Raw genomic sequence first — 16,894 nt, 5'->3', positions numbered from 1 at the left:
AGCAGTGTTTTTTTGTTTTGGAGAGGGCAGCCTTCACCTGAGCATCAGAGATGTTTGGGAGGCAGCCCTCTGGGATAGATACTTGCTCTTTTGGGGAGAGGGTGGAGAAGTTTGCACTGAACCTGTCTGCCAGGATATTGGCGATGTCTGTGGGTTCAGTGTATTTTTTGCCATTTAGAATCAACTCAGAACAAGTCTGAGAGTTGCATCCCAGGTTCCTAACATAACTGAAAAAAGCCTTATGATTGCCTTTGGTGTCCTGTGCAATTTTTCTCTCGAAGCTGGCCTTGGAGGATTTTATGAGGGATCGTACTTTTTTGCTAGTACTGATCAGAGATGCCTTCCCTATTAGGGATTTTGCTCTATCATGTAGTAGCTTCCTCCTTCTGTTGTACAGTTTATTTATGGCAGGGGTCCACCAGACTGGACGCCTGCCTTTGGATGACTGGGTCTTGGTTTTGTTTGGGATAGCATGATCCATGCATTCCTGGAGATGTCCGTAAAATGCGTTTATATAGGATTCTGCAGTTTGGGCCGTAGTTTCCACTGGCCCTGGGGCCTTGAAGGATTCCACTTTGGTTTTGAGAAGTGAGAAGTTTGCTTTTGAGAAGTTTTTCACTGTGGTTTTCTGGGCTGGGGGTGGGGTCGGGATGTGGACATCCAGTGAAATTAATTTATGGTCTGATCTTACCAATGAGGGATATACTTCTGGTGTGGAGCATAGAGTCCCCATGTTGGTAATGATCAGGTCTAGTATGTTGTCCCCTCTTGTGGGAGTGGTGACTAGTTGTTCCATAGCATTTGAGTTTATAATTTCCAGGAACCTTTGGGCTAAGGTGCTGGGGCTTGAGTAGTGCTCCCAGTCAATGTTTGGGTAGCTGAAGTCGCCCAATATAATGGTGTTCAGAGAGATATTCATGTTCTCCAATGTTTTCAGGAAAGCCGAGTGGGATTCCTGACTTTGAGAGGGTGGTCTGTAGAATGCTATAAACTGAAAAGCAGTCTTGCCCACTGTTAGTTGCACATGGATGGTCTCCGATACTTCATGCAATGCCACTAACCTGGAGGTGTGGATATCCTTGATAAATATGGAAACTCCCCCTCCTTTTGTGGTTTGGTCCGGGATTTGGGGCCGAAAAGCATGATATGAGGTATAGCCTGGTAGTGCTGGGGTGCTCTCTGGAGCCTTGAACCAGGTTTCTGTCACTGCACAGATATCGATGTTCTCCATACTGAGGAGAGCTTGAGTGCATGCATCTTGAGGTTAAGACTTCTGGCGTTAAGCAGCATTACCCTTAGTTTCTTGTTCCTTGTGCTGTCTATGGGGGTGCGTTTGACTTTTGAGCCTTGCCTAAAAAAGGCACTATGGGGGTGGCAAGAGCCTTTGCCAATATCTGAAAGCCCAGTGGTGACAGGTGCAAGCCGTCCCTAGCGAAGCAACGTGGCTTGTCGAGCATGTCATCCCAGGCTGACAGACACTGGATCCCCTTTGAATGACACCAAAATTTTAGCCAATTGTTAAAATGTATTATTTTGTCTTTGTACTGTGGCATCATTCTAGGTGAGGGTAAGATGCTGCTCAAGGTCAGGGTCATACCAGCCTGGGCTACATGATCAGAGAGCTCCTCTATGTCTCTTTTCATGTAGTCCAGGGAGGTACATCTCAGGTCATTCACACCAGCATGTACAATGACTGAGTCATATTTGTATTTGCTTTGGAGTGACCTGAGTGCTTGCGTTATGTGGCGGATCCTAGCACCCGACAGGCAGCTCACCGTGACCTTCTCTTTATTCAGCCTGGTGAGCAGGATGTCAGTGTGTCTGACAATAGAGTCACCTATTACAATAGTATCAGGTGTGTTATTCAGCCTTAAGGGCTGTGGCTGCTTGGCACACTGACTTTGTGGGCTATGTGTTGTGCGTGTTTTGTTTTGAGGTAGCGTTTGCTTGGATGTCTGCTTTGGAGGTCTCTGTTGCTTAGGTAGATTTTTATTTAGAGCCTCCGAGTATGTTTTTGTGTATTTATGTGTTTGGTTCGCTGATGTGGTGGGACTATGTGATACTGGAATTGTGTTGTGTGAGGTTACCTTCTCCTCCTGACTGGTTACACCAGTTTTGAGATGAGAGAGCTCAGCCTCCAGTTTGGCTAAATAGTTGCATCTCTCACATATATTTGAACCTGTTTGGAGGAGGAGAGGGTTGTCCGTGTACATGAGACAGTTGTAACATTGCCTCAAAATTCCCAGATTCACCAGCTGGACTGGAGAGGAAACCATTGACTGACCTTTGGACATGCTAGAGTAATATAGGGAACCTGAATTTAAGATGGACCAATAGAGGACAGGGTAATCATAGAGAGTATAAGAGTAAGTAGTGCTTATGGTTTAATAGTGCTAACTTGTAGGATTACTTAATTGGACCAGTGAAGGGCCTTAGAATGAGAATATGGTGTTTAAATTGAGAGATAGAGCAGTTTTAAGGGAAAAAGTGAAGAGCAGACTTTGTGGAGCCAGGAATAGTTTAAACCCAATTAGGCGGCGCTGCCCACTGTTGCGCTATTGCAAAAAATGCACAAAAAAAAAAAAAGAGGGTTTTAAGAGAGGAAGATGAAGGAGTTTGAATTGACCCAAATGGCCAATAAACTACAGTTTCAAGTCAGTAAACACCCTAGGGGCAGGCAGCAGGTCAATGTTTTTCACTGCCACTGATCAACAGAGAGACTTCCTTAAAAAAAGCAAAAAAGGCCTCAAGAACAGAACAAACAAAACAGTTGAAGGTTATTTGTTTTTCACTACAGGAATTTAGTTATATTTCAATATAAAATTAATTTTGCATTTATTTTCCAAATGCTTATGTCTGCCTCACTAAGACAGATAATTCAACATATGAAATTCTGTCTTGATTCTGCTTGGTCAAATCTTTTAATACTTTATGACAGCATTTTGGTGAAAGTTGGAGATTTTGCAAATGCTGAAGTTCATCCTTAATAGGTGTCTGAATTAATTTGAAGGTTCCACTTTTGTTTGATCTGATTTGCTTGCATTTGTCCTAGGCACTGGAGTTTTACAATTCTACTCCTTTCTTTATGTTTAAGAAGACTCTCTTAATTGCCTAATCAAAAAGCTTCAGCTTAACATTTTTAGTTTTAGTACACATGCTTGTATACCATTAACTCATGACACACCTCCCTGCTGCCACTTGATCATGTTGGCAAGTGTCCTAACTCCCATTAACTTGATCACCATAAAGTTAAAAAATGCTACTTATCCCCCCCACTAGATACATGATCCTAACCCTAAAACCTCCCACACAGTCCCTAAACCTAAACTCACGAATGGTCCCAAAACCTATAATCCTCCCTCCCCTCCCTATGTTTAATCTCCCAACCATTCCCTAAACCTAGAACCCCACTCCACCAACCCCTAATCTCCTATCCCTCCCCAAACCTAAAATTTTCCTCCTTAAATCTAACCTTCTGATCCCCTCCAATCAGTCTGTTAACCAAAAATACCCCCTCCCTAAACCTATCCTTCTGATCCTCTCAACTTAATCCATTAACCTAAAATACCTCTTCCCTCTCCCTAAACCTATCCTCTGAACTTAGTCCTTTAACCTAAAATACCCCCTTCTTAGACCTAAACTCACCCTCCCCATTCCCTTCCCCACTTTTCTGGCCACAGCAAGCACCTGCTTGCATTCATCCATTGCAGCAGCTCCGTCTCTGAGCTCATGTTCAAGTCTGAGCACCTGTTTAGGCAACTGAGTGAAAAGGGTCATAACCACTCAAGTCCCTGTCTTTGATTCTGTGGAAGTTGAGTAAATGGGACCCAAGTGGTTGTAGACCCAATATTTCATAGGCATTCCGCAAGGTCATCAATTGGGATTAGCAATAATGTTTTATCGCAGGTGAAAATATTTGCCTCTAGATTTTATTTCTGTACTGAGGAGGTTCACTGAAGCTCTGTTAATGCTTAGTGTCCATATTTGAAATTCTTGTGTTTTACATTTTCATGATTTTGCAGATAATGTGGGTACTGTATATGACATTAGCTGCAGTGCTATTGCAAATATGAAGAGCACCTTCTTAAGTAATGTACAAGATAATTTTTCAACTTAATGAAAACAAATATGCACGACAGATGCTTTAATAAATACATGTGGTTGCAGGTGTTTTTTTATCTTTTCTGCCTGTGATAAATAGACAGTCCTTGGGTCAGCCTTGTTGGTACTATAACTTAGTACATTGATTTGAACATCAGTCTTAAATACAGTCTTTCAGTAGGCAATCAGGTGTTGGCTTTCCATTTCATATAGGATCTTTTTATACATATACTCTGAGCTTTATTATAACACTGGCATTTAGCATCAAGAGTTGTAGACCTGGTACATGCATTTGCCATACCCAGATGGATATTGCCATAACTTGCATTGCCTTCCTCTTTTTCTTCTGTAATGATACATTTGTGATAATATAATTAATTCTATCTGTCAAACAAATTGAATAGTGCTCAAAACAAGTCTTGGTTCCAGGAATGTGACAAAACCTTATAATCTTCTCATCTCTCTCTCTCTCTCTCTCTCTCTCTCTCAACCCCATTGTCAATGACAGCAGATTTTTTTAGAAACTTTAAATATGATTTTATAACTACTGTCTTGCAGCAGAAATAAAGAAGATACTCACTGTAATACCATGCGACCCTCAGAGTTTTAATATTGTTTTAAATTGGGAGCACTGGCATAGATCCCTGCCGACAAAAGGTAAATCAAAAAGCAACACAAACTAAGATGTTTGACAGCATCTGCACAATTTGTACATAATGATTGCAAATATTATACGGTAATTGTTTTTTTAACATTTACATTAAAGCTAGTAATGATAATGTGGATGAGAGACACAGAAAGTCTGAGCAACAGATACATTACATGTAATTTATTATGTCAAAATGCATCTATTGCCAAATTCTGATTGTGTTTCATGCATATCTACGATCGTGTTAAAAAGCTATGTATGCATATTATGCTGATATTTCACACTACATTAACCTCATGTATATATTTTATATAATGTAACACTCATTGTCCGGACTGAAAAAGAGGAATACACAAGTTTTGATTCTGTATTGGATAGAAATGTCTCTGCAGTCACATGTGAAGTAAAGGTTCTCTCACTTTTGTAATCCATTTACTATCCTTAAACTAATGCAGCACACACATATTAAAACAGCTTTAGTCAGAAGTAGAACAGAAGCTTCTAGTTTAATTTCTGTGAAAACTATTGGTCAATAATGGAACTAACTGTGCACAGCACCTGTCATTCTAAATCCTAGAATGGGTATGGATGACCTCCAGAATAACTGACCTTTCTACAGTTATGGTTTTATTTGGAGATCAGTGATTTCTTTTCCTTTGTTTACTTGGGGTGATTTATAGCTTTCCATTTCATTTTAGTAATACTGCTGTTGATTTCTGGAGCAGATGTTATTAGAAAAAAGACTTTATCAGCCTGCTGGCCTTTAAACACAGTAAAATGAAACCAGGATCTGCCATAGAAGAGTTTCTAAACACAGTAGAGGTGACTCAGAGATGCACATTCATCATCAGTTCTAACCTATTTCACGGTTTTCAGCACTTGCTACACTTTTTTTAGATCCTTAATAAAATTTCTGCAAATAGTCGAAAAGCAGATCTATATTTTCCCTCTATATTGGATGACTTTTATTTGTAGAATTTGGGAACCTACGCTGTGATTTATTTCTCAATTAAGTCAAACAGAGTGGGTGCTATCAGCGGAGTGAAAAAAAATCTCTAAGCAATTATCATACAAGGATTTGCAGAAGTAAACTTTTCTAAGGGCAGTGTTAATTGAAATGTGCTTAGTGGTTTCACCAAGGCACAGCAATGTGTCTGCACTGTAGCAGTCAGAGTAAAGGAAACATATTTTGTCTTTTACAATTTATGGAGTGCAAGTCTCTCTCTCTCTTTGTGTAGGCAAGGGCAGAAAATAAAAGCTTAATTTTATTTCTCCTTTTTTTACAAGTGGATACTATTTGTAGGGAAGCTTATCTGCAATACTAAATTATCCTTACTCAGTCAATAAGGAAATGTCACATTTACATTACAAGGTAAAAACTCTAATGAAATATAGTTGGTATAAAAGTGTGTCTGAAGATGTATTATCACAATGCCATAGTGTAGATTGCAGAAAGAGTTCACAGCTGCCCTACGTAGCAGAAGAATTCTATTACCACTTATGTATAAATGTTTTGAAATACCTTTTAATTACCTTTGTAATTATATGTTTTGTTTTCTGTGTACTACAGCTACTGACTGGAATCGAATTTCCTTGGAAAAAAGACATTCTGTAATGTAAATGGGAAAATTCATGTTGCTGTTAAAAATCAGTAAGTCTGCCTCAGCCCAAATTGGACGACTTACACTTTACTCTTAGTATGCAATATTTTAGAAATGAACCAGAATTCTGATGCGCTTGTTAAAACACGTTGTAAAGCATGCACAGTGAAGAGAAATAGACAAAGGTGCATTATTTCGATCTGAGTAAATTTCACCAGTTCTAGGTTTCCCTCTATTTTCTATTTTTTTTTGGTCAAAAGAAAAACATTTTACTATTTTTAGAAAATATCCCAGTTTGGGTCTATGAGGATATCATCAATTTCAAAAATATTTGCCCGATGCTTTCTCTTTTAGGATGTATTCCATATGAGTAGCCATGTGTTTCAGTAAGGTTACTTCATACATAAGTAAAGTTTGAATAAGTAGAAAATATCCACTGTATAGAAAAAGTATTTTCCTTCTTAAAGCAAGTGGCATTCGAGGAACAGAACAGGTTAACATATCATTTTTAGCAATCTTTCTTTTCTTTTTTACATTTTTGCGAATGCTTTCTTTTTCTACTTGAACTTTTCGTTAATCCACAGAATTTTATTGTATTATTTCAGACATGATTTACTTTTATCAATTTACACTGCAGCAGCCCAAGTTGTCTTTTAACCATCCTGATACCTGATTTTTCTACACACTCAGATTTTTCTGTGAATGGTAAGCACATCCTCTATAAGTCAGCCAACCAGATAGATTTCAACATTACCATTCCCATACTGCAAGAATAAATATTTGTGATTTTAATTTTAAAACAAATAATGTAATTTAATAATGCAATATATGAGACTCACATTTTCTTATCTTCCCTTTTCATCCCTTTGTCTCAGCCTACTCGGTCTATGCAAGACTTGGTTTCCTTCTGTGTCTTGCATGCAAGGTCACAAGATGCTAAACTGTATAAAAATCAATAATGTTTTCAGCAAACAATTCTGTGTATTCATTAAGGTGGTAAAGTAGTGAGACTCAGATGACAGAAATATGAAAAAAATCCAGAAGTATCTATCCTCTTCATGGAAATCAGCGGAAGTCCCTTACTAGCCAAATTTAATTGCTGAATCACCTAACAGACAAACAACAGCTAATTCAGGTAGGCAGGACTAAAATGACAAGAGCTGAACTTCAAGCCTTTGGGGAGGGCTACTATTAATTCTGCTGCCCATGAATGACATGACCATGGTGGGGATACTCATCTAGAGTTTGACTATTGCATAGTCCATGTGATAGAAGTGGTCTCGGACAATGAGTAAATGCCTTGGGCACTGTAGGTCACGGACGATGAGTAAATGCCTTGGGCACTGTAGGTCACGGACGATGAGTAAATGCCTTGGGCACTGTAGGTCATGGACGATGAGTAAATGCCTTGGGCATTGTAGGTCACGGACGATGATTAAATACCTTGGGCACTGTAAGTCACGGATGATGAGTAAATGCCTTGGGCACTGTAGGTCACGGATGATGAGTAAATGCCTTGGGCACTGTAGGTCATGGACAATGAGTAAATGCCTTGGGCACTGTAAGTCACGGACGATGAGTAAATGCCTTGGGCACTGTAGGTCACGGATGATGAGTAAATGCCTTGGGCACTGTAGGTCACAGATGATGAGTAAATGCCTTGGGCATTGTAGGTCACGGACGATGAATAAATGCCTTGGGCACTGTAGGTCACAGACGATGAGTAAATGCCTTGGGCACTGTAGGTCACGGACGATGAGTAAATGCCTTGGGCACTGTAGGTCACGGACAATGATTAAATGCCTTGGGCACTGTATGTCACAGATGATGAGTAAATGCCTTGGGCACTGTAGGTCTCGGACGATGAGTAAATGCTTTGGGCACTGTAGGTCACGGACAATGAGTAAATGCCTTGGGCACTGTAGGTCACGGACAATGAGTAAATGCCTTGGGCACTGTAGTACTCCAGGTGAAAAAAGATCAGACCATAAACTACTGTGGCATGGCCATCAGAAATAGTTCATCCAGGCAATTTTCCATGAGGTGAGTATAAGACTGAGCAGCAACTCATTCCTAGTATCTAAGTGAAACCAAATCATCAAGAACAGAGCTCACATCTCACACTCTTGATGCAGACTTCAGTCTGATCCCTCCTCAATGAATAATGGGCAAAGAGCAAGGAGATATGGAAAGCCTTGACTCAAGAGTCAATGACTCCATTTCATATGCATTACATTTCAGATGAATATCCCTTATCCCTCCAAGGAAGACCCCAAACTGGTTTTAAGGCCACAAATGGCTGTCATTCATTCCAGAGGGAAAAATAGGTATAACTCTATTCCCAACATACCAATGATGCCTCAAAATCCCTCCATCAAAGACCTTATTAAGTGGCAAAACACATTCTATGAAAAGCAAAGTATCCTAGATGGACTCCTACATAGACGTGTAACAGAAAAGGTGACATAAAGAAGAAGAATTAATCCAAGCAACCATTGTCTGCATTTACCCTAGGAGGTAGGAGATATAATAGTCTATGAGTGGGTTAGAAGAATCAAGGTGACTACACAGACATTTGATCAGAGCCTCGTGGATCATAATATCAAATGTTACTGAGAGTAAAGGAGGGCCAACATGGGACAGAATTGCCGATACATTATTACAAAATAACTACTTTTACCTGTGCAGTTTCAGGGCTGCATTTCAAGGCTAAAGGAGCTCCTATAAACTGACTAGTAGGGTTCATACATGCCACAAGTGTCTAGAAATGTTTAAAAAGTGTAATAGAGTACAATCCTTGCAAAGAGATGTATAACACCTGAAAGTGTTTACTGCTTTTTAATTTTTCCAAATCTTTTGGGTTTTTAATACCATGATAGGAATAGACACCATTTTAAGAAAAAGGATGATTATAGTTCATGAAATTAATATTGTTTCAGTCTTTGATGTTAGCCAAAATTGCTCCTTGTAGCATCCACAATGTGCCCAGAACTGACTCCTGCAATTCATATGGAGTTACATGTATCAGTAACATATCTCAATAAGACTGTAAATTATTTTTATTAGACCCATTACTCCTACTACTATTGGAACTGTCTTGGTGTCCTTCTTTCATATTCCCCTCATTTCTGCCTGCAAATCCTGATATTGTATGGCACTTTAATCACTGGGTGTAGCAATTTCCAAGATCAATGCTACTTCTGTCTTCTTTTCTTGGACTACTATATCTGGTTTTCTCACATCTATTTTTGAACTGTTGTTAATGAGTGATCACATTTGATATACATGTCATCATTTTCTAAAATGCTTTATGGCTCATATTTCTGATGCTTCTCAGATATTTCAATATAGCAATGTTTACATAATCCCAAGTGAAACAATCCTGCCACATTATTATGTCTGCCAATAGTTTATCACACCTACCAACAAGATGTGCGACTGTTTCCAGTTCTATTTTACAGAACCTACATTTGTCTGTTTTGCCCACATATTTAATGGACCTTGTAAACCAGTGTGTACATAATTCACTATCTTGGGCCTCCAATATTAACCTTTCATCTTTTGGTTTAAATTCACCTCTCCTTAACCATTCCTGCATCAGATCCTGATTGACATGAGGTTGTTCCAAGGATTTTTTTGTACTTGTAACTACATTTATGCTTTTTCCACGTGTTTTGCCTTCTTACCTAATCCTTCTCCTTATATTATTTCTTCTGTTTTTGACATGTTCATTTGCTGCCTGATTCTTGTGTATTTCTGGTTTGCTGTCCATTCCCACTTGACACCTATATGCTTCTGCTAAACTAGCAGGGACTTCATCTTAGATCTGTTCTCTTCATGTTTCAGAATTTTACTATGTTTGGATCTGATGAGGTCACCAGATATGAATGCAGCCCTACAATTGCAGATCTATACATGTAATCAATTTTGAAGAGGCCCTTACCTCCTTCAGAATGAGGGGATATAAAATCTTGGAAAACACTGATTTTTATATATAATTTGATAAGTGTCAAACATTTCTCTTGTTTTTTCTATCCAACTGATCCAGTACCTTTTGGGGCCAGACATCCACTCCACAACTGTAAGTTAGAACAGGAAGATCAAACTGTTTTATAGCTTGGATTTTGTTCCCAGATGCCAGGACTGTTTTCAGTAACAATTTTAGTGTTCTAAAATATTGTTTACTGAAATTTCTTCAAAGTCGATCATGTTTTATTGTTGGTCCATCATCAATTCCCAAATATTTATATACTTTCTTCTGCTCAAGTTACTTTATATCACATTTCTATACCAAAATGATATTTTCCTGGTGCTTTTTCACATTTATCAAGACCACATAACATTCTAATATCATCTGAGAAAGTTTTGACCACTTCTAGTTGTGCTTTCAGCTCTACATCTGATGAATTATGCAGTTTTAAATAGTCCACAGAAAGAATATAAGAAGTCTTTACACTTTGTTGTTGTCTGGGAGCCAAATTGTAACCATGCCCTAATCTGTAAAGTAGACAGCTTAATGGGTTAATGTCAAGACAAAAGAGCAGCGAAGACAAAGAGTCACCGTGGAATAACCTCTTTAAATTTTTATCCCTAGGATAATAATTTGTTCTTTATCTTGGCTTAGCTGCAAAGTGATGCGCCACTGTTTCATGGTCACTGTAATGTAATTGATCAATGTATGGTATATCTTATACATCTGTAAGCACTCCTTTATCCATGAATGTAGGATGTTGTCAAATGCTTTTTTGCAATCTGTCCATCCCATACATAGATTCTTCCCCTTTTTACAAATCTCCATTATGACTTTAACAACAAATGATCCTTTGTTCCATGTGACTTTCTCTTAATACCCTTTTGTGCTATTGCCATGATTGAGTTTTCTTCTAAATGGCTATAAACTCTGGCAGCAATTACAGTATTTAATTTTAGTCATCCTCAGAAGACAAGTTATTGGCTATAGATTTTACGATATCTTGCAGGTTCACTCTTAAGGATGAGTATCATTTTTCCGGTTCTTAACCAGGTTGGTGAGTATTCAGATTGGGCATAAAAATAGTTCATAATCAGGGCTAAATATTTGTGTAACAATGCTAATTCTTTTTGCTGGAAGTTAGGCACTGCCTCTGAGCCAGGGGTTTTTCACTTAGAAGCTTTTCTTTATTTTATTTCAATTTCTCTGCCCATTGATTCCTCCCATTTCATATCCTGTACATTTGAAATTTTTACTGTTTATTTTACTTCTTCTATTCAGCATCTTTGTTATGTTCCACAGGATCTTCATAGATATTTTACAAAATCAGCCTGTTTCTTCTTTTTTGATGGTGTTCCTATTCCGTTTGCTTTGTTTCCCAAGTCTATATAAAATTCTTTTTGATCATCAGCCAATTGCTTATTTTGTATTTTTCCTTTATATTTATCTACATACCATCTAAGTTTTTTCTGATTATGCTGTTCATAGCTCTCAACCTCTTAGCACAAAAAATCTGGACAAAGCCAAAAATAATGGAGGACAATGTCCCAGAAATAGGGACAAATTATAAATGTTGCTCATATAAACTTAGAAAGTTGACAGAATAATAGGTTGTGTGTTAACATGCATTTTCTGAAGGTTATGAAGTCTGTGAATTCCACCCTCACTGATTTGACAAAAAAATCAGGAAAACCCCAAATTTTAGGAGGAAAAGACCAAAACATATGACGCAAAATTCTGGACATTTGAGAGGTATAATGCTGTTACCTTACTTTATTATTTGCAATAATGTACAACAGATCTTGGACTGTTCTAATACTCCACATTGCTTTTATCACATCTATCTTTCTATTTTTGTTGATATGCTTCCTCTTTTGTTGTCTTCTAAAAGTGGGGATACAGCAATGATGACAAATGTAAAAAGCTGTGTAAAACTTTTAACTGTGTTTTAGTTAAGATGCTGAAAAGATGTAAAATATTGGCTCATCTTTAAGATTTATGATTGTCATTTTCTATAAATGTGAAACAAAAATAAGACATTTGAGACACTTCACACCTAAAAACCGCAAGCAGCTGGGATAACAGAATACCAAAGAATAACAAAAAAATGCCCACACCATTTAGCAGCAAGGCAGGGAAATGGCTTGAGTAGTGCGACACACATTTAATAAGTTTAATAAGTTAAGTGCTTTTGTCCTTAGCAGTTAACAATCAGACTTCTTCAAAACTGAAGCTAACAGTGTATACAAAGTTTTAATTGGCAAAACTCAATCACATGCCTACATTAAACAGCCAGTAAAATACAAATACATGTAATTTGATACAATCAACCCATACACACACACACACACACACACACACACACACACACACACACACACACACATATATATATATATATATATATATATATATATATATATATATATATACATAAATGAACCCATTCATTAAAAAAATAAAGAATATATTTTAAGTAACTAAATGTATATAATAATGTTGATAAATGTTGATAAATAAAAAGTATTTGAAATACTGATAGTATTAAAACTTTAGATAACATTTTAAAATTGTGTGTGTGTGTGTGTGTGTGTGTGTGTGTGTGTGTGTGTGTGTGTGTGTGTGTGTGTGTGTGTGTGTATGTATATATATATATATATATATATATATATATATATATATTTTATATATATATATATATATATATATTTTATATATATATATATATATATATATATATATATATATATATATATATATATATATAATGTGTGTGTGTGTGCGTGCATATAAACATACATCTAGTTATTATTTACTGAGAAAATAGTAAACAATATGAACTAATCATATAAGCAGACATCTGGACAGGGAAAAGCAAACTGGAAGGGCCCAAATTAAATTTACAAATCAAGTTTCATAAAGTTATATTCCAAGGCACTTAATTTAACCTTTGTTTTCATATTTTGTATGAAATATGCTGAGCAGTAGAATGACATGTCTGTGTGTTTTCTCTGTTAATGCATATATGCATACCTGTGAGTTCATCATTTGGCCAAAATCCTAGGGAACATGCCCGACATGTATATTCATCAAATACAAACTCATTCTCTTTACAGGGAGTACATGTCCAGCAGCAGCTAACTTCTCCCTTCCGAATAACCTGGAAGACAAGAATTCAGAATGTGCAGTCAACATACAATTGCAATTTCAATTTGCAAAAATATTATCAAACTGAGAAATCAAACTAAACTTTAATATCCAGGTTAACTCTACTGTGCTTCACTGTATTACATTCTCACTATCCTTCAAAACTACTGAAGTATTGAGGGGCACCTATGTGACTTCACCACGCCAAAGACATTCTGCAGATGGAATGGTGATTCCAAATTATTTGTGAGTGTGTGTACAGTATGTGTGCAATGCCGAAGACATGTTTAGCAATCCACTTCTGTTCCTTACTTGGGTAGCAAAGTTTTATGATGGTGATGTCTGTTCATCCTGCTACTATAATAGTCAGATACAACTTAACAGCACTGAATCTACAGATATTACTTCAAAAATCATGACTTTATAAATCAGCTGTCATTATCCTTTTCCTTGTTTACAAAATAAATTGTAAAATCAACTAAGAACAAATTAAGGACACCGAAGTGACACACAGCAAACCACAAGCTTAAATGTAACAGTAAGCACTTTGGTTATAGAAGGAGACCTGTGTGGTAACCCACATCCCAGTAACAGCTACAACTAAATGTTTCTGGAGATAACAGCATCTATTGGTAATTTAATCTCACTGGTAAATCAGTTGAGCGAGCAAGTATTGGCAGTAACTAATGGAAGTGGCGGTAAGAGGAGCAACAATTTACCTGCTGATTCTGTTTTTGGCTCTGATATTCAGAGCTCAGGCATTTCCTTTAATACTCCAGCTCAAACAGTGAGAGAGGAGCAGAATTCTACACAACAAAATATTTTCTCAATCAGTTTCTGTTAATGGCTCAATGGAAACTATGGAGGAATTTTCACCTTTCTGATTGGCTGAAGGAAGTGCATGGGTGGAGTATTGCACAAAACCAACATGGAGGTGACCAGGCAATGTACAGAATGCTTAACCAGCAACTCAAACTCTTCCATGATTTGACTTTTAAATTTAAAAAACTACAAATAGAAAATAGTTATCTCAAGGAATGTTTAAAAAGGGAAGATATACCAAAGGATCTTCCCTTTTGGAAATATCCAAATGGACTTGTTAGAGATTCAGGACTGCACCAAGAATTGCTGTTAATGTTCAATAAACACAGATGTGAATTGTTAACTTTATTAATTAAGCATAATGTTAAAATGGTTGAACAAAATTAACAAATTTGTAAACTTAACGGAAGTATCAAGAATGATTTATCATTTCCTACTAAGGTAAATAAGTTTAAAAGCATTTTTACTAGTGTTGAAAAAAATGTTTCTCTTTTAAAAGAAAAAAGTTAAAAAAGTTAGTTTTAGTTAGATTTATTCTTCAAGGGCATGAATTTGTAGATGAAACACTGAAATATAAAAGTTGTTTGCTAGCAGTAACCTCTTGATTAGTTTCAGATCTGTTTAATGTGGAATTATTTATATGACTTTTAGTTCTGAAGAGATTGTGTATACTGATTGGTATTGGTGGATGTAATAGAAGTTTGAGTGGCCTTTTATGGTTAAAATGTTCTGAAATGGGCACGTTTGTCATTGTTAGGTCATACATTTTGTTTCATTACTTAATGGAAAAATGTTCAAAAGTACAAATTTAAAACACACTTTTGACAGGTGGTGCTTATTATACACGAAACATAACTTAATACAATCAGGAAGGTGAATGACAGAACACAAGTATGCATGCATTGTCCTGAAAATATGTGCAAGGGACTTATGGTTTGAAAACAGCCCAAAGGTAAACGTTTTCTGCCAGTGAACAGATGCATTTTCTTTAAATGAGGATTTTAATGCAGTTTCAATGAATGTGAGTTTCAGTAGCAGAGAAGTTTTCTGTTAATGCTAAGTCTGTTTTCATTATGATACTGTATTGTTTTCTTTAGCAAATGTCTATTAGTGTGTGTGCTATAATATTTAAAATAAAAGTTTTAAATTAAACCCAGGTAGCTGTAATTGTTGAAGAAGTAAAGAAGAAAATAGTATGTACACTGAGAGGTTCAAACAGTGTTTATTGTAAATGGGGAGAAATAGCTAAAGAATGAGATACTGGACTGAATGTGAGAGGATGCTGTGTGTGTGTGTGTGTGTGTGTGTGTGTGTGTGTGTGTGTGTGTGTGTGTGTGTGTGTGTGTGTGTGTGTGTGTGTGTGTGTGTGCACGTCTGTCTCTACATATGTGTGTACATGTCTTTGTGGATGCACATGTGTGAGTGCATGTGCTTTTTAGAGTTGCTCATGTATACTATAATACCAGTTAATGTTAAACAGACAGGTTTTACTATATGCACTTCCACAGTAGTATGATAACATCTCGTCTGTTGTTGCACCTCTGCAGCTGCAATAACATATTTGAGAGATAAATAAGAATTCTTTTGCTCTTTACCCACTCCTCTTTTAATCTGCTTGTTCTCCTATCTACCACAGTAAGATATTCTAACTCCCTATACCTGTCCTACCCGGCTCTTCCTTACATCTCTAGACTTGTGCATTGCTTCCTATCTCCTGCTGTCCTAATCTCAGGCCCACTATCTCTGCTTTTGCTAGAACCCTACACACTTTCCTCTCCCTTTCTTTCTCTTTTCACTGATTGTTTTTCCTTCAGACTTTCCTTTTGGGTATAGCCCCGCTCCATTCGCTCCCCTACCCTACCCCCATTCCCACCCACCCCATGTACAGTTTCTTTTATACTTAACCATCCCTCCCCTTCCTGTCCAGCCATCCATTACAAATTCACTTCCTGTCTAGCACCACTCCCACAATCCAACAGCCAATCACACTTAACATAATCACCTATTCTTCCCTTCCCTTTCCTGCCCAGCCATCTACTACAAATCTACACCCTGTCTATTACCACTCCCACAATCCTACACCCAATCAAACTTAGCATACTCACCTACTTTAAACTATTTCTTACAATTACCCCCTTCCCTCCTTAACCAAACGTCTCATCATGCTGCATCTACTTATATCTGCAACATTACTCACTATACTCTCTATTACTACCTCCTATCACTCTTACATCTCAAATCCATTCTTTTGTTCCCCTACCTCACACTCACACTACAACTTTCCAACTTCACTTTCTTTTTACATCTCTTAAGACCTATTTAACTCTACCACCATAACTCTGTACAAAAGACATATACTTCAAATTCTCAAACCATCCAATAGGATTAAATACAGACCTCCCAAATACTATCTACTTTTTACATCAGGCACTTTTCTCTATAAACATTTACTCTCCTCTGGAGACATCCATCCCAACCATGGCCCCTCTTCACCTTGCACCTTCCTCTCCCCCCCCCTTCATCCACTTTAACTACCTCCTGCTCTCAACCCTCTTCCAACAACCAATCAGATATACAACCTCAGTCCCAATACCCAAAACCTCA

General features: G+C 37.3%; 1 protein-coding gene across 2 annotated transcripts in view; it reads right to left on the bottom strand.

The window, feature by feature from the left end:
* GRM5 (glutamate metabotropic receptor 5) overlaps positions 1–16,894 on the bottom strand; it is a 1,888,276-nt gene that overhangs the window by 183,780 nt on the left and 1,687,602 nt on the right. For both annotated transcript variants that reach the window (XM_044072205.1, XM_044072206.1), the window contains exon 7: positions 13,355–13,481. In XM_044072205.1, the coding sequence (XP_043928140.1) occupies positions 13,355–13,481 (127 nt within the window). The remainder of the gene's footprint in view (positions 1–13,354; positions 13,482–16,894) is intronic.

The sequence above is a fragment of the Protopterus annectens genome, chromosome 5.part0 (assembly GCF_019279795.1).
Source record: "Protopterus annectens isolate FY-2018-M chromosome 5.part0, PAN1.0, whole genome shotgun sequence".
Classification (NCBI taxonomy): Eukaryota; Metazoa; Chordata; order Ceratodontiformes; family Protopteridae; genus Protopterus; species Protopterus annectens.
This window is presented reverse-complemented; position numbering and strand designations above follow the sequence as displayed.